This window comes from Rhizopus microsporus, assembly GCF_002708625.1.
Source record: "Rhizopus microsporus ATCC 52813 unplaced genomic scaffold scaffold_11, whole genome shotgun sequence".
Lineage (NCBI taxonomy): Eukaryota > Fungi > Mucoromycota > Mucoromycetes > Mucorales > Rhizopodaceae > Rhizopus > Rhizopus microsporus.
This window is the reverse complement of record NW_019671926.1, coordinates 60,764-80,829: the sequence shown is the minus strand read 5'-3', so window position 1 is coordinate 80,829 and position 20,066 is coordinate 60,764. Positions and strand designations below refer to the sequence as shown.

The following is a 20,066-nucleotide window of genomic DNA, read 5'->3' as shown; positions in this document are numbered from 1 at the left end:
TATACATGTAAACATTATTTCTTCCATTTGCTAAAGATTTTAATGATGGCTGCTTTTACAACATTGGCTGCCTTGTCATTTTCCTTTTTACTAAGTCCTATTGTCGTGTGAATTTTGATGCTTGGCTTGGGACATTTCAATTCTTGATCATAGACGTATTTGGCTCTTGTCACCAGTACGCCTTGTGCGGCGCATTCATCAACAACATCCTGTAACAATCTTTCTTCTGTTTCTCTGCTTGTTTGAGGAGGAAGGAAGGTGTCCTTGATACGGATATGGAAGAAAGGTGAAGGGCATTGCGTATCAGATGATTCCAAATAGATGTAAGGTTCTAGTGATTTATGCAAGAGTATCTGGCGGAAAGAGGAGACTCTTTCCTGTAATTCATCAAGAAGTGTGGGCTGTTGGCTGATAATACGGAACGCTTCGGATGCAGACACAGCAAGCATAGCAGGCATGGAGGCTGAAAAACAGTAAGCGAGACCTGACAGGCGTTGATGGTCAATCACTTCGACACTGCCAGCACAGAAACCACCTGAACCACAAAGAGCGTTGGCTAATGAACCAACGATCATGTCAATCTCTTTAGCCTATGATAGCAATGAGTCCCTTTGTTTTCATCATGTTTTTGTTGCTTACATCAATGTTGTACAAATCGGTTAAACCTGCCCCGCGCTTGCCTAGAACACCAATCGATTGGGACTCGTCCAATATCAATCTGTACTTGAATTTCTTTTTGATTTCAACCTAAAGAGGGGTTATTTACAAGGAAAACCCATGATCCAAACTTACCAATTTATCCAAGGGAGCAATGTCACCAAAATTGGCGAAAAGGCCTTCAGTGACAATGAAGCGACGAGTTAAGCGTTTCTTATGCTACACATGATATAAGATACATGTTTTTTAAGGGTATATATTTATATACTTACCTTGATATGTTCAGCTTGAATTTCATTCAATACTCTTTCTAAATCTTCCATGTCATTATGTTTATAGAAGCGAACGATAGAACGTGAGATTTGAACACCTTTCTGAACGGCAAAACATACACCATCATCTCTATTAAAAGGTTAATTTCTATAAATGAAAAAGTATGTGTCAGCTTACACAACCAGATAATCACCGCGCTTAGCAAATGCTGGGATGACAGAAGAGATGGTAGAGAAACCTTGAGCGTAAATGATGGTATCATCAGTTCCGATAAAGCGAGCGATATCACGTTCCAACTCCATATGAACATCAATGGTACCATAGAAACCTGGAGGACCACAAGAACCAACACCATAATTTCTTAAAGTGTCTACTGCCTTTGTACGAATTTGTTCGGAAGCAGTTAAATTTAAAAAGTTTGAAGTAGCTAAGTTCATCAAGGACTTGGCATGTCCAACGACTTTAGCTTTAGCAGATTGAGGTCCGGTGAGAACAGGTATTTTTTCGAGATTGAAGCGATCATAAGAAGACAGTTTAGGTGCTAATGGCTCTGGCTGCCATTCTTCAACAAGGTCGTCAATTTCCTAATAATTTTAAATAAGCTTTTACAGACAAATATATGTGTGCTTTTTACTTTTTCGGTTAAAATGACATTATTATCATTGGGCTTATATTTTCTTGAAAGCATATACTTGATGGCAAAAAACACTAGGAACAGTTCGAGGGCCACACGAAATGGATCGTTTTGGTAAGCATTCTTTAAATATGATATAGCTAAATTAGAGCCAGGAATAGATATTATAAGCTCAAGTAGATGACTGATGGTCGAATTCATGAACAGGGCAAGATCTTGCACCACCTGTTCATTAGACATCTTTTATAAAATAAAAGAAAGAAAGAAAAAAAGGGCGTCCAAATACAGAAACACAGCCATTTTAAGTGTTACACTTTAATTTTATCCAATCACAGATTATAGTTCCTTCTCTTTATACTTCATCAATCGATCGTATATGTTAAGAGAGACAAGTTGCGATGGACATTTCGATCGGATATCTTAAGGGGAGGAAAGAAAGGGGAAAAGCAATATAATAAGGTCTGATGACTATTTCCTTTTCAGAAAATAAACTATTAAAAGAAGACAGAATGGTGGTTCCATGATAACATCGATGCTTTTTTAATTGATCCTTATAGGGTTTACTTGCCTTTTTGTATTATACTTGGTTGCCTGGACACTTCCCTTTAACGTGACAATGACGCTGATCCTGTTTTACATAAAGAGACACTTGATTGGATATAATTAAAAGAAAATAGACATTGTTTCTTTTCTTTTTCTTTTTCTTTTTCTTGCCTCATAAACTAACAGAATATATGGTCGACAGTGTAAACATAAGCAAAGTCATTCTAATCAAGCATTAACCCTCTCTTTTATATAGTCGACCTCACATGGAGTAACCAATTTCTTAACGAGAAGACATTCCACTGGAGATGGAAATCTTTCGAATACGTTCATTCTTCCTTCATACCCACCAAGCACACCAGGTCATGACTGTCGAGAGTTCAATGCTCCCGAGGGAACTTATTCGTTAGCACACTCTATTTTCATTAGTTCTCTACAACCACTTTACACAGTAGGAACTTCAGCCAGTCTAGTGTCTATAAAATACAAAGAATCAACAACCAACCTTCAACGCTATGAAGCACAGCCTGGTGCAATGAACTTTAGGCGCATGTTTTCAAGTAGTAGTAGTAGCAGTAATGGTCATAATATTCATTCTACATCCAATAATACTGACTCAGACGACGAACAGCATGTATTTGGCACAACACCTTCCAGTTCTTCTTCAAGCTGCAATAACAACCATACGAGTAAACATCACATCATGCCTATCCCAGAAGATGAGACGAGTTCAACTACAAAACTATCATTTCTAAGCAGGAATCATAGTCGACAGCATCATTCAAGGAAACCAAAGACAAGTATCACAAAAACAAATTCGAGCTTTGTACAAAAAATCATAACAAACGATCAACTTGCCAAAATATTGATGTCAAGGACAAGTGATGATACCAACTTATTTTATAATTGTGGCACTAGTTTTATTTGGATGGATGCATCAGGGAATCCAAAGGTAGAATAAAAAAGTGGATCAATCATTAGTAATACTCACTCTTCTTTCTTTAGGAACCCTTATCCAGAACTGTATTCACAAGAGCATGTCCAACTTCACATGATGTTAATTTACTGACCAGAGCAGCAGATCAACTAGACCTCATCATCGGCTTTACTTCTGGAGACATTATCTGGTTTGATCCGCTGTGTAATAAATATGGAAGAATCAATAAAGGCGTAAAGTACATGGACATAATCACATTTGTCATGAACTCATTGTTCAGTATTAGGGCATTATGAACTCAACATCCATCACCATGATTAAATGGCTACAAGGTTATGATAATCTATTCATGGCTTCCTTTCAAGATGGAAGTATTATGATCTTTGACAAAGATAAAGAAGATGAACTATTTCATCCAGATCCTATTCCAAATGTAAAAGATAAAAAACTATTCAAGATTTCAAAACATCCTCCAAAGATCGCATCCAAGTGCAATCCAGTCTCACATTGGAAGCTATCAAATCAATCTATCACTGGTATGTCCTGCTTTCATTATTTGATCCCGTCTAACACTGTTTTTTTTTCTTAGCCTTTGCATTTTCTCCAGATTGTCAACATGTTGCTATTGTGGGCCTTGATGGTTTACTACGTATAGTCAATATACTGCATGAAAGTTTAAATGATGTTTATGAATCTTATTATGGTGGTCTCTTTTGTGTGGCATGGAGTCCAGATGGAAGATACATCATCGTAAGTCGCACCCTTGCTTATAGCTCAAGTAATGACTTCTCACATAAAATAGACGGGTGGACAAGATGACCTTGTTACTATATGGGCATTTAAAGAGCAAAGAATCATTGCAAGATGTCAAGGACACCACTCTTGGGTAAAATTTTTATTTTGTATGCTATTTTCTCATAGACTAACTGTAACATGACAGGTGAGGGGCGTCGCATTCGATCCCTGGAGATGTGATGAAAAGGTATATCGTTTTGCTAGTGTAGGAGAGGACGCAAAGTTGATCTTGTGGGACTTTTCTGTCAGTGCACTGCATAAACCAAAAACGGTAAAATAAATCACGTGCATCACTTTAAATACTCATCATCCCTTATATTAGAAAGCAGGAAATAGGAACAGAGGCACATCCGTTTCTTCTGTCAATTCCCCTCCATTATCAAGTATCCTAGCTACCATTCAAGATAAAGGACCCGTCATTCATCCTGTACTTTCAAAGACTGAGGTTGCCTTTTTACAGCCTACGGTGATCAGAACGATTCATAGTGATCCATGTGTGGGCATTTACTTTAGAGAGGATGCTATTGTGACAACGGATAAAAGAGGAAGAATAAACATTTGGCAAAGACCACGTCAGTAGTGGTAGTAGTAGTAGTAGTAATAAATTAATGCTTGGCTTTATTTATTACACAAATCAAATGGGTGTCTTTAAAGGATGAGTTAATAAAGGTGCTTCATGATTATGTTTGACGAATTGCTTTAACCGCTGTGATATCACATCCTTTGTCACAGGTTTACTGAGGATATCATCAAAGGCACCTGCAAGCTGTACAGTTCGTTCATAAGCTGTAACTGCAATAATGGGGGTATCTCTGTTATTGTTATTCGTTGATTTTATCATTCTTGCCGCCGTTTCGCCATCAATAATGGGCATACGAATATCCATAAAGATGATGTCATATCGAACATCACTCATTGCAGTTCGAATAGCTTGTGCTCCATTTCGAACAATCACGCATCGGCAATGAAGAGTCTGAAGGATAGTCTCGATGATCTTACAGCTGATAGGGTTATCGTCAGCTATAAGACAGGCAAGAGGTCTACTTCTTGTTGCAGGTTCTGACTTTGGTTTCGTAAGTGAATTGCTACTACTGTTGACAGAGGGCTTTATGTCTGCTCTTCCCAAAGGTGAATGACTGTCTTCTTGAGCGGAATGACGAAGATGATGATCATGCTTCTGGCTTGTTCGAGGTCCAGGGGAGCTATTGCTTACGGATACAGTCGTTTTACTATGGTCAATGGAAGGGGTGGAAGCAGACCGTGTTCTCTGATGATGAGGGGTATTCTTGGTGCTCTTTTCTGACATCTTTGTGGGTATATGAGGCGCAGTAAAATCGCCACGCCGAGCAGACACGCCTGGAGCCTTGGATGAATTCGATGGCGACACAGACAGTGGGGTGGCAACGATAGAAGAAGTAAAGGAAGATGTACCTGTTTGTTGCACTGAACAGCTGTCATTCAGTGGACTAGCGTTCTTGTTTCTACTAGGAGAAAATTTGCGTTTAGAAGGAAGCGACCCAGCTGAATCACTGTTTATGGATATGCTATCGTTCCTAATCTTTCGAATCATATCTTCATTTGCCTTTTCCAAAACTGGTAAATTCTTATACATAAATGTTCCAAAATCGGTATTGTCAGAGTCATTGCCGTCTGTGCTTTCCTTTTTACTTTTCTTTGCGTAGGCTGTCTTGCCGTGCTTGTCAGCGAGGGGTATCACATTTTCAGGATTTTGTTCTCGAATAATGGCTTTTGCACGCTCAACCTGAGCCTTGGCCGATTCATCTAGTTGTTCATCTGAAGTAGCTTCAATTGGTATATTCATTGTCGCTCCACGAGCATCAAAGTAATCAGTGTCTTCCATACCAGCAGGTTGTGGGATGAACGAAGGGGACTCAGTTAAGAGTGTATCCCAATTGATGCTTTTGAAGAACGGATGTTGTTTGACCTCTTCGGCTCCATGATATCCTAGCCGTTTGGTCGGATCTAGCGTCATTAGACGTTCCATAAAATCTCTTGCTTCAGATGATATTTCAATCATGTCTTCATGCCAGTCAATACGTCGTGAAAGTATATTCTCAAACACTTTGTCTGGTGTTTCAGCATGGAAGGGTGGAATACCATACAAAAACTCATAACAAATGACACCAAGAGCCCACTAAGGATAGAGTATTAGTCTCTTTTATACTGCAGTTTGATATCTACTTACCCAATCTACCATAGAGTCTTGACCTGTACCCAGGATACTTTCTGGAGCCAAGTAGTCAGGAGTACCAACAGCTTGGCGTGGTATGGCACTAGTCCTTTCTTTGCTTCCTTTCTCAGATTTCTTAAGATTAGATGAGGTCAAGGATTCTGATAGTGCGGATGACAGATGCCGACGATGGTTGCGCGATTCAGGAGAGGCTTGGTTCAGAATATTTTCATTAGCTGTCGAATTGATCGCAGAAGGAGTACTCGTTCCAGAACTAGGGTGACCCTGGTCGAACAATAAGCTAAAATAAGAATGCTTGTAAACTGTGCCTGTTGGTGTTGTAGGTTGTTCTGCTGGTGACTGAGGAGGCGTTCCCGAACGAGATGGTGCAGGAGACGTAGGCTGCTCACGGTCATGATAGGATGTCGTTGTCAGTTCATCTCTCACCCGACGATCGAGAAAACCAATTCTTGATAGACCAAAATCCGTCAACTTGAGATGACCATTTTGATCAATGAGTAAATTATCAGGCTTTAAATCACTAAAAGCGCATACAGAAAGGTCAGATAACATGTGTGTAATTTAATGTATATCATTTACCGATGAATAATATTCTTGCTCTGTAGATATTCCAAGCCGAGTGTGACTTCAGCCAAATAATTACGAGCCCAATCTTCGGGTAAACTGCCGAGTGCCTTTATAAGAGCTGAACAATCACCGCCGTTTAGGTATTCTAGCACGAGGTAGAGGTAGTCTTTGGATTGAAATGTATAGTACAGTTTTGTGACAAAGGGACTGTCTGTCTGTGACATCAGTATCATTCTTTCAGCCTTCACGTTTGTTACTTGATTCTTGGCGATCATGTCTGATTTCTTTAAAAATTTAATAGCGTAGTAATCACCTGTAGTTCGCTTTTTGGCCAAGAAGACTGAACCAAAAGCGCCTTTACTGATGGGTTTAATAATGTCAAAGTCCTTGATACTAGGGAATGTCGGTCGAGAAACAACCGGTGCATGGAGTGGTGACAACGGTGACTTTCCTGGCACGACGCCTGACTGGTTGCTGTTGGGCGTGTTGGAGCCAGACGAAAGGTGCCCTTTACTGTTGACAGTTGTATTCTTTGGACGAAGAGCAGGTGAACCAATAGGCGTTTCAATAGTTTCCATTTCGACAATAGGAGTGCTTGTTGCATCGGGCGTTAGAGATTTGAGTCGCCGTGATAGACGCTCGATCACTCCAGAGGATCGTCGCCGTCTCCAGGACTTGATACGATCAAATAATCCTCTTTTACCGAGCATGTTCTGTTCCTTCTCACTTCCCTTTTTCTCTTCCACTTCTTGCTGTTTATGAGATTCAAGCCTGGTCTCACTTAGACTTTCACCCGACTTATGCTCTTCGGTTGAACCTGGGACAAATTCTGTCCAGTTAGGTTGCTGCTGTGTATTCTTTTGGAACTCTGCTCTTGCACGCAAGTTATATTCTAGTCGATCACGCATACGATTGACAGCATCCACTTTGCTCTTTGCCAAATCTTCGGCATCCTTGACGAGAACAGATAAAGTAGGGTCGTTGGTAGTTGGCGGACGCCAATAGAGGATCTGAACCATTTTATCTTTGGATCTCGGGGACTGTAAGTTTCTTTCACCCTCGTTCATCGTCCCTTCCTCTTCAATCATATCATCAGCTGAGCCGGGCATGGATATACTGAGAGCAATCTCGAGTATATCTAACAAATCCTTATATATATCAAGTTCAGCCATTTTCAACTCTTGTGGGTCAATTGCTTCATCAAGCGGTAAAAAGTCGCCAAAGATCGAATCGCTGTCTTCGTCGTCGGATTCTGCTTGATGTTGTTGCTCGATATTAGGCGTATCTCCTTTCTTTAGTGTTTCAAGCTCCATTTTTGCTTGCTCAATTCTTTCGTTGATGACATGCTTGAGTTCCAAAATACCATCGTTACAAGCGTTCACGTCCATCTCACTCTGATGAATTTCTACGCAAAGTTCAGAATGCTGCTCAAAGAACGCAGCTACGACCCATCTTTCACAAACACGACAAAGAACAGGCGGCAGGGTCAAGAGTTTAGAAAGCGATACGCCTTGGTCTTGATCATGTGGCTCCATCAAGGTATCTTCTCCAGAGCCTTGTAATTCCTGAGGCATATGAATAAACGGCTCTGATTTTGATCGACTTCTCATCATTGCTTTTTGTTCCTCTACATCAATCTGGTCGCTTACTGTCTCATCCGGCGTGAAATTAGCATCAGTAGCTACTTCTTTCTCCTTGGCAGAGGAAGAACCTAACAAAAGGTGCTTTTCAAGAGTATGTGGCGTAAAGGAGATATCAGCTAGTGACCAGCGACGAGGTATAACTGGCTTCATGACCCACATGGTATGACTTGGTTCACTGGTCACTCTGTTGTACATGAGCATACCTTTACCTTCCATCTCAATGTATGAGCTATCAGAGGCAACAACGTTGAAGCGCACTTCGATCGTATGAGAGTCATCCGTCAGTAGCTCTTGAGTTGCTACGCCAAATACCTGTTTATCCTCTGCTGACAATAGTTCAGTAATACTTTTGCCAATAACCATCTGAGGATCAGTTCTAGATTTTTTTTTTGGAAGGAGGCTTAGCTTCAAGTGTCAATATCATAGTAGCATATCCTTACCCGACAACATCCATCCAGACTGGACTGACATATTGAATGGAGGTATTACCCAAACTTAATTCAACAATAATAGTAGAGCTTTGACTTCTTTCGGCCTCTGCTTGAAGCTGCATATCGTCCAATGTCTCATCCTTAGTAATATCCTTTTCATGATTCTTTACAACCTGCTGTTGTTCGTCAATAGACATATCATTATCCTCTGCGTCGTCCATCTTTGACAGATTACTCACAGATTCCACATCATCTGTCTCTGTATCGCTTGGAGGAACCGAAGATGCTGTTGTCATCGTACCAGTTGCTGACCAGAATCCTCTCTCAGCAGCCCACCACTCGACAACGCGATTAAGTGCAGCAATGCTGAGTAACAATCGTACGTACCATTCTCGACAGGGCCACTCTGGGTGTGTATCCCATCGAAAGCCAATGGCCTGAAGCTTAGACACAGCTTCCGCACATGCACCGCTTGTTTCAAGTATCTCATCTAGCGATGTGTCCATCACGCTTTGTGCCAGAGTAATCAAGTCTTGTAACGTCAGCATAAATGGTGTAGGTAAATAAGAATCTTCAGAGATAAAGGTCACCATTTGGTTTGCACTGGGTGAGCTCAAGTGGTCGTTTACTTTTTTCATCACAGCCTCTTGTACAGTTTGAGCAGAATTATCAAATTGTTTATGAGACGGGGGACCCTCTGGAGGTGTGGATTGTCCTTCAAGTGCAGACGAGAGGCTCCTCTTATGTGGCAAGCTGTTAATAGAAGATGCCGAATGGTCTCTGGAAGGAATTCCGGGTGACGAAACTTCGTCGAGTTCCACAACACTTGGTAAGGGTGATTTGAATGCCTCTACCGTAGAAGCTTCAGCTAGCGTGTGTTCAGCCATTGGTTCCTCTTCGTCTGTGTCAATGCTATCGACCGAACGAACCCCTTTTTCTAAAATCTCATCCATATTTTCAACATATTGCAACCCTCGCTCGACGTATTCATTCAGTCCATCAATAATCTGTCGCAGTTCGGCATTACATGCCTCTTTAGCAAATTGAAGCCTGGACTTGATCGATTGTTGCACCTGGACCATAATATTTAGATCCGAATCGTCGTGATGGTGTATCGAACTTAGCATATGACTAAGGTGACCAAACGTACCCATTCTGTTTCCAGGATTGAAGAATCTGTATCCAACTCGTTTTGCTAAGCTTGTCTGAGTCACTGGATTCTTTGGTGTCTTGACCTTTCTTGCAAACGAGTGAGGGCTACCGGAACCAGAAGACTGTGTGACGCTCTCAGGGTGTATGGAAAGGGGTGATATCATGTCAATATCGGTTTGTTCTTTGGTTGTCGTCTCTGCAGAAGAATCCATACCCAACGGCTTTACCTCTCCTTCCAATGGATGCTGTAAATCTTGTAGGTTCAGAGATAGGTTACGCGAGCTTCTATTTGAAGAGATGTGCGTTTTGTTATCGTCTGGTCCTTGTGCTTGTTTCGATGATTCTAATGTCTTGCATACAGGAAGTGGAGCTTCTGGCGATTGAAGATCTTTTCTAGCGGGTTGCTCTTTTTCTTCTTCTGCGCTCTTATGCAGAGGTAATGCAAGGCTCTTTGCCCATTGCTTCTGATTCCTTGATTTCGAATAATGCTCAGCACCTGTTTTAACCGTATTCCACCAGTTTGATAATACTCGATTCACTACAGAGTCATGGTGACTAGGGCTAGCAATAGATGATGCTGATGATGACGGGAGTTGTGAGGTGTCTATACTTTCTTGCTGTACTGATGACCTACGTCGAATCTCCTGTGCTTTAATAATGTTGTACTCTTCCAACCAGTCAACCCAAGGGATATTGCTTACAAGTCGATGACAATCTACCTCCTTATCTCGGTTCAGTATATCATCAGCCGTTGTCACTGTGATTGTAGGCATGTGAGAATCATCTTGAGTGAAACGCTTAAGCTTTGCTGATGAGTAGCGTCTGTTCTGTGCTGGCATGCTGCTCGTACTTCCTGTGCTGTTGGTTCGACGGTGACCAGATTGCATATGCAGTTTATCCTCCAGCCCTTGAACACGTACGCTGCACCATTTTCTGATCTTTGCAGAACGTGACATGAATAACTTTTTAGCATAATCTTCGTCAGAGCCAATGACTGGATTATCAAATTCGTTAAATGAAGATGAGGTTAGCATGGATCGTAAATGAGCCGGTCGTGTGCCTTTATCATGCTTTATAATTGCTATTTATACTCATTCAGTATATATATATAAAGCAATCCATTTTTTTTTCTTACTTCTCGAACAAGGACTAGATGGTATCCTGTTGCTTGTAAAATAATCTTCTTCGTTCCAATAGGCAACGTCGGGTGCTGAAGTACGAGTTGTAGTAATGCTTGGAGTAGGTGGTATAATGAGCTGTTCTTGAAGATGTGCATCTTGTTTAGCATATGCTTCGTTTAAGAGCATAGATGGATAGACAGGAGAATCCTGTGCTTGATGTTCAGTAAACTGCATACTACCTTCGTGATTGGATTGTACGTCTGCATCCAAATCCATTTCGATCACATCCTTATCTGCCTCTTGATGTCGACTATCTATATTTGGTAAAGAGCGACGATCCCTAATTGACCTTCTTTTGCCAGTAAGCTGTTTTCGTAAAAGAGACTGAAGTGAATGCTGATAAGCACTTTCAGACGTAGGCAATGCATAGATGGGCGGGTCTGGAAGATTTTCATCCTGAGGTGGGTCGACGATAGATAGCGGGTGCTGTACATTACTGATAAAGTCGCTAGGAGGTGTTTCTAAAATTGGATTCGGAGAATTGCCACTGACTATATCTGCAAGTTCAGAACTAGGAATATTTCGCAGCATGCTCATGGAGGATCGACGTTTTGATTTAGTTGTCATGGGCGCATAGGGTGTATGAGGAGTTGAATGGGAAATGAAGACATTGGTGGTAGATGGAGATACAGAAGTCGATCGTGGACCATGGCTACTAGGAGCTTTCATTCGATCTATTTTAATGGATGAAAAATCTGATTGTATATATGCATTCATGTCCTTACGAGGTGATGGAGCTGGCGAATGACAATCTTCGCTTGTAAGCGTAGAGTCTGTGATGATGGATGAGATGGATGGCTTACGTTCATGAGTTGATTTTTTGACAGGAGACACTTGCATGTTGCTGTCAATGCCATATGCTAATTCTTCCAATTCAGTATCTACTGATAGCTTTTTCTTATTAAATATGAGTGAACTGTCAGTGGTTGAAGAAGAGGCTGATGGAGGTGTTTCGACTGATGAACCTTCTTGTCTTGAATGCTGTAACAGCTGCCTATCTTCTCTTAGCTTGGATAGAGAGCCGGATTTTAATGAACAAGATTCTGGTGGATGCGGAGGTGGTGTTGATGTTGCGGCTATAGGGGCGGATGATGGATGTGTATTCAACTGTTTCTGTGTAAAACTCAATGGTGGAATCAATGGTTTCGTTGGTTGAATAGCTGGGGTATTAGGCATTGAGTCATGTTGGACGATAGAAGATGAAGCATCTATCCAGCTCGCTCTCTTTGATCTTACCATGTATTTGCCCCCACTACCAGCTGGAGGGCTAGAAAACCTTGGCGAGAAGGACATGGATGTGGGAGGAGGGGAGCGAGTGATGTGTGAATGAAGGGTATCGTGTTCGCTTCCAGGACTACTACTGTATTCAATATCTGCCAAAAATGATCTTCGATGTATATCTCCTGAGGTAGAAAGTATAGAATTGGTAGGTGAAGTCGAACAATTGGTGGTATTATTATTTTCAATAAAGCTTTGTTGAACTGGAGTGACATTTTTCGATTGGTCTCCCGGTTCGTCAGTAGAAGAGAATGACGATCTGCTAGCACGTCTCTTTAATATCAATGGTTGTGGAATAGGGACACTCTTCAATTTAGTACATGGCGATGAGGAAAGTGATATTTCAGCTGATGTTGTGATTGGACTAACGGTGACAGGAGCAGCTTGTGCTCTTTCAGAAGACTGTAATAAAGGTATAGAACCAAGAGCTGAGCTATGGTTAGTCCTTTGTTGAGACTCATCGACTTTTTTCAAGGATTCCTTTTCTTCTACTTTATTCATAAAGACGGCATTCACTTGTAGAAAAAAAGAAAAGGCCATTATATGAAAATCATTCTTTCGGGTTTTTTCTACACGTCACACACGAAATTGTATTCAGTGATTGGTGTCTGTGTAATGCTTAAGTGAGAGAGTCAGAGAAAGATAGATGACAAGTGTTCTCGAATTAAGTCATTTAAAGAACGTGCTGGTTGTCTCTTTTCCACTTTTGGTCACATTTTCCTCCTTCTTCTTCTCTTTCCCCCCTTTCTTCATCATTCAGTCTATTCATTGTTTATCTGTATACACAGTGCATATATAATAGCCATATTTTTTTTTCTCTTTATTCATATTTATTGAGGAAATTCACATGCATAATCATGATTGAGTTGCATAAACTAACCTCATCAATACTTGTTTTTATGCTTCTTGTTCTTTTCATCTGTACAATTCTAGTCTTTTAAAGAACTCTTAACTGATTTGACATCAAAAACGATTGAAAAAACGGGCAAAGATAAATACATTTAGTGATGTGTGATAGAACCTGCCCAAGTTTTCTTATTGGACGGCAAAATGGCCTTTGTTGGGGATAAATTGAGTATAAATTGCAAACAGCCTGTATTTCTTTTTTTTTTTTTTTCTAAATCCAGGGCAACAGAGATGAAGGTTACAATTGTTTCGCGTAATCCAAAATCAACCAACTTTCCAGTGACTTTAGAGATCCCAGGCTCTGCAAAGGAAGTGACAACATCAGTCATTTCAACAGAGCTTGCCAAGAAGTTCCCTAAATACAAAGTTGAACGTCAACGATTGACAACCGAGGACAAGAAGGCACTTGATGCTAGCAAGACCCTGAACGAACAAGGACTTGAAGACGACTGCACTATTTACTTTAAGGACCTTGGGCCACAAATTGGCTGGCGCACCGTATTCTTGATCGAATATGCAGGCCCCGTCTTGATCCACCCCATCTTTTATTATCTATCCAAAGCAATTTATGGCACCCAAGTCGCCCACTCACCTATGCAAACAGCCTGTTATTACATGGTGATGGCTCACTTTATCAAACGCGAATTGGAAACCGTATTCGTTCACCGTTTCTCTCATGGCACAATGCCTTTCCGTAACGTCTTTAAGAACTCTGCCCATTATTGGTTATTATCAGGTGCCAATTTGGCATTCTGGCTCTATGGACCCTGGTTTGCTAAGGATAAGACAGCTAGTGTTCGCAATGACGTCTGGCTTTATGGATCCGTAGCTGTTTGGGCTGTAAGTTTTTCTTATTGTGTGGTGTACATGATACTCATTTCTTTTTTATGCAGTGGGCAGAAATTTCCAACTTCTTTACACACATGACTCTTCGCAACTTGCGTCCTCCTGGAACGCGTGTACGTGCCATTCCTTATGGTTATGGATTCGATTTAGTTTCTTGTCCCAATTACTTTTTTGAATTCATTGCTTGGTCAGCGGTTTGCTTCCTTAGTACAAGCTGGAGTGGTAAAGGATACATAATGAATACATCATCCCCTCACTTGCTCACTGTTTTGTATTAGCTTTCCTCTTTAATGTAGTTGCTACTGGTCAAATGTATGTTTGGGCCGTCAAGAAGCACAAGAATTACAGAAAAGAGTTTAAGGAATATCCTCGTAACAGAACAGCCATGTTCCCTTTTATTGCATAGTTTATTTTTGAATAAAGTATCTTTCGGCAACATCTCCAAAGTCATCAAGGACACCCTGAATTGTCTTTCTGAAGCTTGAAGAATTGGTGTCAGCATACGAATTCCATGAAGAAACACTCATACGAATGCGTTCCTTGCCGATAGCATAGTTTATGCCGTATCCTTCAGGAACGACAGCACCAAATCCACCCCAGGCCATATCGCCTGGTGACGTGTTGGACGTAGACAGCAGCCAGTATTGAGATCCCCAGTAGGAAGGATCTTGGTAGATGGCTGCATCATCTGATGCTGCTTCTTCTGGTGTCATTTGACAGCGAAGTCCCAGTAAATGGCGGTCAACGCCATGGCCTATTATAAAAAATGAGCTGACCATTTTCTACATATTTCTTTTTAAAATGGTTACCGCTGCTTGCGGCCTTCATGTACTCTAAATGTCCAGCAACGGCCTTTTGGAATAGATTCAACTTTTCAGATAACTAAATCACGCACGTTAGATTCATAAAGCATTTACTTTATCCCTTTTTTTTTTTTACCTTCACGTTCTTATCATCCCAAGCCTTGGTGAATGCCACTGTTTCTACAGAGCAGCTTCGAACGGTCTCGGTACGGCCGGTCAGGAACTTTCTGGTTGACGCAGACTCATAGGTAGGGCAGGGCTTGCCGTAGTGTCTGTAGTAAGCTAGTTGATATGCCATCTGAAGCCATGCATCAGGACTGACCTTAGCTGCCTTCATGAAATTTGAGCCATAGTTATGATAGTGAAGCAGGACGCTATCCAAATCCTGAATAAGTTTAGAAGCATTGTCTTCGGCTGTACGAATAGCATCCTGAACACTGCTCGATAGCTCCCATGTCAATAATTTAGGCTGAGCCAATCCAGGCACAGAAGCAGCACTGTTTTGGATAGGTTCACTAAAAAAAATATTCATATCAAGAATTCACTGACTGCTTATTTTCCTTACCGCGCCAATACATCATCAACAATACGAGAAGGAATAACTGCATCAGCAGGTGAGTGCTAAAAGAAGGTAGGTGTTAGTAAGATTGTGGAAAGATAATAAACTTTAGTACCTCGCCATTAATACCAGCACGTCCATTATTTTCTACAATAAACTGTAAAGCTTTATCAAACCATCTGTTTCTTCCGTTTCTTCCGTGAAAGATGTTGCGATGAGATAGATCAAGATCCAAGGGCGAACTGTAATCATCTAAGCAGAACACGAACAAGGAGTCATCAATATTTTTAAGTGATTTGGCATTGGTGGTCTGTTTTTCCATTTGCTCACGAATCTAAAAGAAGAGAGTTAATATATGTTGGCTTGCCATAGAACACGACTTACAGGTCCCCAGATATCTCTGTGCTCTGTAGTCAGTAGGCCAACAGCAGCCTGACGCTGTTCAACAGGTGTCTGTTCTACTTGTTGCACGACTTGGCGTAGTTGTCTATTCAAAAAAAAAAAAAAAAAGAGGGGGTTAGCTCTGGTACATAGTTTATATATGTCACAACTTTACTGTTCAATCTGTTTCACAGGAACAGTTTCTCCATTAGGACCAATGACATCCACAGAGAATATTTGATCCTTGTAGATAACATTGATATGTTTGGCTAAACATGGCCATTGAGTGATCACTTTATCACAGCCAGAGGCTGCAATACGACTTGTTCCAAACATGTTCTTTAGTTGATGCATACAGAAAGGACCAGATCTTGATACATCTGGAGGTATCTGCTCACTGTATGTAATTTTAGTCATTGCCCTTTTAATGTTTACTTGTACTTACTTGTTGACGCGATTAGAATAATCGACCAATCCAGCAATCATACCAGCCGACCTATCGAATTGGAAATCAGTCACTTGTCCATCAGGAGCTCCCTTTCCAAGTCCTGTATCGGGATCCTTGAACTGATTCCACCAGTTGACATTGATGAGAGTTGGAATACGGTATTCGAGATAGGCTTTCTTGAGCCAAAGACGGTCAAGCCAATTGACACCCAACTTTGCCTCCTGTTCGTCAAGTTGGTATAGTCGAGATTGTAATTTTTCTGCGAGACCTCCGGGCTGAAAGAAACGATCGATCTTTGTTGATACGGATTCATAGTCCGTCGTAGTCAAGAGAGGTAATAACGTACGCTTGTAACGAGCGGACGTCAGTTGAAGGTCGGGGATAGGAAGCCTTGGTAACTTTGACTGGTTTGAAAATGTGCGTGGTTGTTGTTCTGTGGCAATAGTGGAGTAACCAGCGCGTGTGAACTTGCTGATGCTTTCAGATAGCCACGCTTTAGCTTTCTGTTGTTGTTGTTTTTTGTTATATTTATCTTACCCAGAACGACTCAACATGTATTGTCTCGTCAGCATTTTTTCTTGTTTGAAAAGTAACGAGCTCAAGTGAAGATATAGGAAAAAAGCCGAAAGAGAGAGAGAAAAAAAAGGGGTGGAGAAATAGTGTGGAGAAAGACATGTGATTTTATGTAACAGGATTAAAAAAAAGCGTGTCACGGAATTAATTCTAAGGTTAGTAAGGTGGGTACATGTTGGGTCTATTACTAGGTGGCATCGGTCTCATGGATTGCCCTGGAGGATAAGGTCTCGCTTGAGGCATTGGACTTGGTTGATAAGGCCCAGGCGGCCTAGGTGGATAAGGTGAACCTGAACAAAAAGAATCAACAAAGACTAATCACATACAAAGATATATATATATATGACTTACCTTGTATCGGTCTAGGAGCTGGCGATGCTGCTGGGTGATAAGGAGATGACAGCAACGGTTGTGAAGGTGACATGATTTGTGATGAGGTTGAAGGTCTTGGCTGAGGGTAAGGTGGATGCTGACTAGGTAATGGCATTGAGTGTGGAGGATATGGTGGTACTGAATGCTGTGGAGGCGCCGAATGGGGAGGGAGGGGCGTTGAATGGTAATGAGACATATGTGGTGGTGGTGGGCGGGGTGGCATAGGTGTGGATGGATGTGGAGGCGCAGAATAAGGAGCATGTGTTACTGGATGTGGAGGTGGTGGCCGTTGATGAGGCGGAGGACGTTGATGAGATGGTGCATAATGTCCATGAGACTGTTGCTGTTGCTGAGGCAATGGTGGAAGTGGACGTGGGCGATATCCATTAGATCCTGGAGGATATTGATATCTCACAGGTTGCTGTGGTCTTGCCATAGATTGTTGCTAAATTAAGAAATATAAGCTGTCAAACTTTGGTATGATTACTTTATCTTACAATGGGATAAAATGTCAGTTCCAAGTATATTTCTCCTCCATGTTTGCCTTGATATTTTACTGGAAAATATCCATCATGTTCCCTTTCTCTCAATACTTTTGTCAGATCAACAACTCCTTCTCCCATCAAATTCCTTGCATTTGCTTCCTTATCGAATATCTGAACATGTAGTCGATGTTGACCTTGTCTTATAGGAATATTAACCTAACTTGGAGATCAATGGCCAAGCTTTTTTTATTGAACGTGTTGTATTACCTGATCATCCCAAATAGGGTATGAGCCTCCTCCATAGTCTGTCTTTGTCCTTTTCACTACTTCATTCACTCTGAATATACAGAATGGATCTTGTTTACTAGTCGCCTTTTTGATGTTTGTTATATAAAGAGTAGCTCATATCTTATCAACTTACATACCTGGTGTTGTAAGTTTTCCTATAAAGAATATAAAAGTATACAATCAGATTCTCTCTCTCTTTCTTTTCTTTGTTATATTGTATTTACTGCTTTCAGAGCAACGACGACCAGTTCACCCAAGAGTGATTGTGGTTGTTGCATCATGTGGGAGTTTTTGTGAATGAAAAGAAAAATTTGAGACTTTATACACACCTTGCGAATTTTATTTGAAACTCCCTTTAGTAACCCTTTTCATACAATAGCAATAATGCGTGTGTATGTGCGCGTACGACTGAATGCTTGACAAGTAGATATATAAAGGGTTTATTGATGTTATAAAGAAGGTATGAAAGGGGGTTCAATGGAGATAAACATGAATGAGAATGAAGGGAGAATTGTCAATTCGTTTTCTTGATTTTATTAAACAAAGCGCAAGACATTTAGTCTTTCTTTTCTTCGTCTTTCTTTTCCTCTGCTTTCAATGAGGCATTGTGAGTTTGAGCCTTTTCAAATTCTTCTTTGAAAGCATTGGCATTATCAGAATTAGCAAAACGAATAGCTAAAGTCTCAGCAGTGGGTGTGCCTTCAGAGACATCAGCAGAGACCTTCCAAACCCAAGAACGGTCAGATCCAACATTAGGCTGAAGTTTCATATAAGTTTCAACATAGTGGTTGGCGCAAACTTTGAGTGTTTTATCACGACGCATGACGAGACGAATCTTTTTGTTTTCTTTGTGCTTTAAAAATCGAACATCACCAGTACCACGTTCCTTCCATTCACCAGCACCGGCATCAAAACGGAATAATTTAGCACGCCTAGAATATATTAACATGAGTACATAATTGTAAATAATTACATATATATTTTTCATACATTTTGAAGAGAACTTCTTCATCTTCTTCATTAGTCTTTGTTTCAACTTGGTCTAATTTGATGACTGGTTCAAAGTGAACATCAGGTTCTTCTTCAACCTCTTGCTAATTGACAACATGTGACATTTTAGTAAAGTCATTAGCTTCATCTTTTTTTCGTTTTACTTGTTCAACGGGCTTTTTTTCTTCAGTGTCAGACATTTTGCTATATAAGAAAAATAATGGATGGATGGATTGATATCCAATTTTATGGTTTGTTTCCTTTGGATCAGATGACGTTGCCCTGAGTACCCTGTGCTCCGGACATACATGAAGGTACCACGAAAAATATCGGTGATTGAAATGAAGAAGTCATGCAAATGCGCAGCAATAGATTTATTTAAACATTTGATTTTTTCTTGGACAATGTATCAGCTATAGTTCCTGGAAAGGTTTCTTTTGCCTCTTTACGTGCTTGGAAGGTGAGAAACCATTGCCTTAAGTTGGGTGAACAAGCTATAAAGTCAGGTCCTTCACGTATCGCGTACATGTCTGCCATCACTGGAAACAACAAAAAGTCTGCCCAAGTGAGCTGTTCACCACACAAGAACTTTTGTCCATTACAAGGTACGAGCTTGTCTACACCCTGAATAATCGATACTGCCTTTTTTAAGGGGCCCTCTAGTAGTTGTTTGATCTCTTCTTCCTTTTTGCCTTGTTGTTCATACATATCACGACGCTTGGAAACGCCAAAGAGAACATGATGAAACACGTAATCGTTCAAGATACTGATCATCTGGATCATTTTTATCCTTGTGTCTAGATCTTTAGGTGTCAACTTATCTGAAATTACAGTATCGATATATTCACGAATAGCTAATGTTTCAAAAATTGTCTTGTCTTTATGTAAGAAGGAAGGTATTCTACCAAATGGATTATACTTGTATGCCAATGAGCTGTGTGGATCAGCTTGTTCAAATTGGAAAGACACGTCCAAATGGATCAGAGCCATTCTGATGGAACGTGTATAAGTTGAGAAATAATTACCAATAACCGTGGGAGATTGCATGTTGTGTGTGTATGGAAGAAACAGGTTCACAATTTATAGTTGCACTCTTTCTCTCACAGTCCCAG

The 20,066-nt window shown here is 40.8% G+C and overlaps 8 protein-coding genes across 8 annotated transcripts; 2 read left to right on the top strand and 6 right to left on the bottom strand.

Annotated features, from left to right (window-relative positions):
* Positions 1-14: 14 nt before the first annotated feature.
* Positions 15-1,804, bottom strand: RHIMIDRAFT_238625 (PLP-dependent transferase; the record flags this gene model as incomplete). Its single annotated transcript, XM_023609003.1, has 6 exons — positions 15-590; positions 640-747; positions 793-876; positions 930-1,059; positions 1,108-1,514; positions 1,565-1,804. 6 exons carry the CDS (start codon positions 1,802-1,804, stop codon positions 15-17), a joined length of 1,545 nt encoding a protein of 514 aa, XP_023464890.1.
* A 1,006-nt stretch (positions 1,805-2,810) lies between these two features.
* RHIMIDRAFT_204037 (WD40 repeat-like protein) lies at positions 2,811-4,419 on the top strand (the record flags this gene model as incomplete). Its single annotated transcript, XM_023606729.1, has 7 exons — positions 2,811-3,059; positions 3,113-3,277; positions 3,331-3,580; positions 3,634-3,794; positions 3,847-3,930; positions 3,985-4,110; positions 4,162-4,419. 7 exons carry the CDS (start codon positions 2,811-2,813, stop codon positions 4,417-4,419), a joined length of 1,293 nt encoding a protein of 430 aa, XP_023464889.1.
* A 54-nt stretch (positions 4,420-4,473) lies between these two features.
* RHIMIDRAFT_238623 (uncharacterized protein) lies at positions 4,474-12,804 on the bottom strand (the record flags this gene model as incomplete). The annotated part of the gene is made up of 5 exons (XM_023609002.1): positions 4,474-5,994; positions 6,046-6,571; positions 6,631-8,637; positions 8,702-10,925; positions 10,980-12,804. 5 exons carry the CDS (start codon positions 12,802-12,804, stop codon positions 4,474-4,476), a joined length of 8,103 nt encoding a protein of 2,700 aa, XP_023464888.1.
* A 678-nt stretch (positions 12,805-13,482) lies between these two features.
* On the top strand, positions 13,483-14,455 carry RHIMIDRAFT_191074 (uncharacterized protein; the record flags this gene model as incomplete). The annotated part of the gene is made up of 3 exons (XM_023605946.1): positions 13,483-14,049; positions 14,103-14,277; positions 14,334-14,455. Coding segments are annotated over 3 exons (864 nt in total), but the record flags the coding sequence as incomplete, so codon positions are not given.
* A 7-nt stretch (positions 14,456-14,462) lies between these two features.
* Positions 14,463-16,818, bottom strand: RHIMIDRAFT_238621 (acyltransferase ChoActase/COT/CPT; the record flags this gene model as incomplete). The annotated part of the gene is made up of 9 exons (XM_023609001.1): positions 14,463-14,809; positions 14,865-14,937; positions 14,995-15,373; positions 15,424-15,479; positions 15,533-15,751; positions 15,802-15,904; positions 15,974-16,195; positions 16,244-16,723; positions 16,784-16,818. 9 exons carry the CDS (start codon positions 16,816-16,818, stop codon positions 14,463-14,465), a joined length of 1,914 nt encoding a protein of 637 aa, XP_023464886.1.
* Positions 16,819-16,975: 157 nt separating this feature from the next.
* Positions 16,976-18,242, bottom strand: RHIMIDRAFT_238620 (uncharacterized protein; the record flags this gene model as incomplete). Its single annotated transcript, XM_023609000.1, has 6 exons — positions 16,976-17,109; positions 17,171-17,636; positions 17,689-17,892; positions 17,944-18,048; positions 18,102-18,119; positions 18,189-18,242. The coding sequence occupies 6 exons, from the start codon at positions 18,240-18,242 to the stop codon at positions 16,976-16,978; spliced, it is 981 nt and encodes a 326-aa protein (XP_023464885.1).
* Positions 18,243-18,520: 278 nt separating this feature from the next.
* On the bottom strand, positions 18,521-19,058 carry RHIMIDRAFT_204118 (uncharacterized protein; the record flags this gene model as incomplete). Its single annotated transcript, XM_023606737.1, has 2 exons — positions 18,521-18,896; positions 18,955-19,058. Coding segments are annotated over 2 exons (480 nt in total), but the record flags the coding sequence as incomplete, so codon positions are not given.
* A 153-nt stretch (positions 19,059-19,211) lies between these two features.
* RHIMIDRAFT_20960 (uncharacterized protein) lies at positions 19,212-20,007 on the bottom strand. The gene has a single exon (XM_023607151.1). It carries the CDS (start codon positions 19,999-20,001, stop codon positions 19,333-19,335), a length of 669 nt encoding a protein of 222 aa, XP_023464883.1. The 5' UTR covers positions 20,002-20,007; the 3' UTR covers positions 19,212-19,332.
* Positions 20,008-20,066: the final 59 nt, after the last annotated feature.

What these genes read in the sequence shown, in the direction of transcription:
- RHIMIDRAFT_20960 (XM_023607151.1), bottom strand. Translation starts at nt 20,001, where the DNA reads ATGCAATCTCCCACGGTTATTGGTAATTATTTCTCAACTTATACACGT.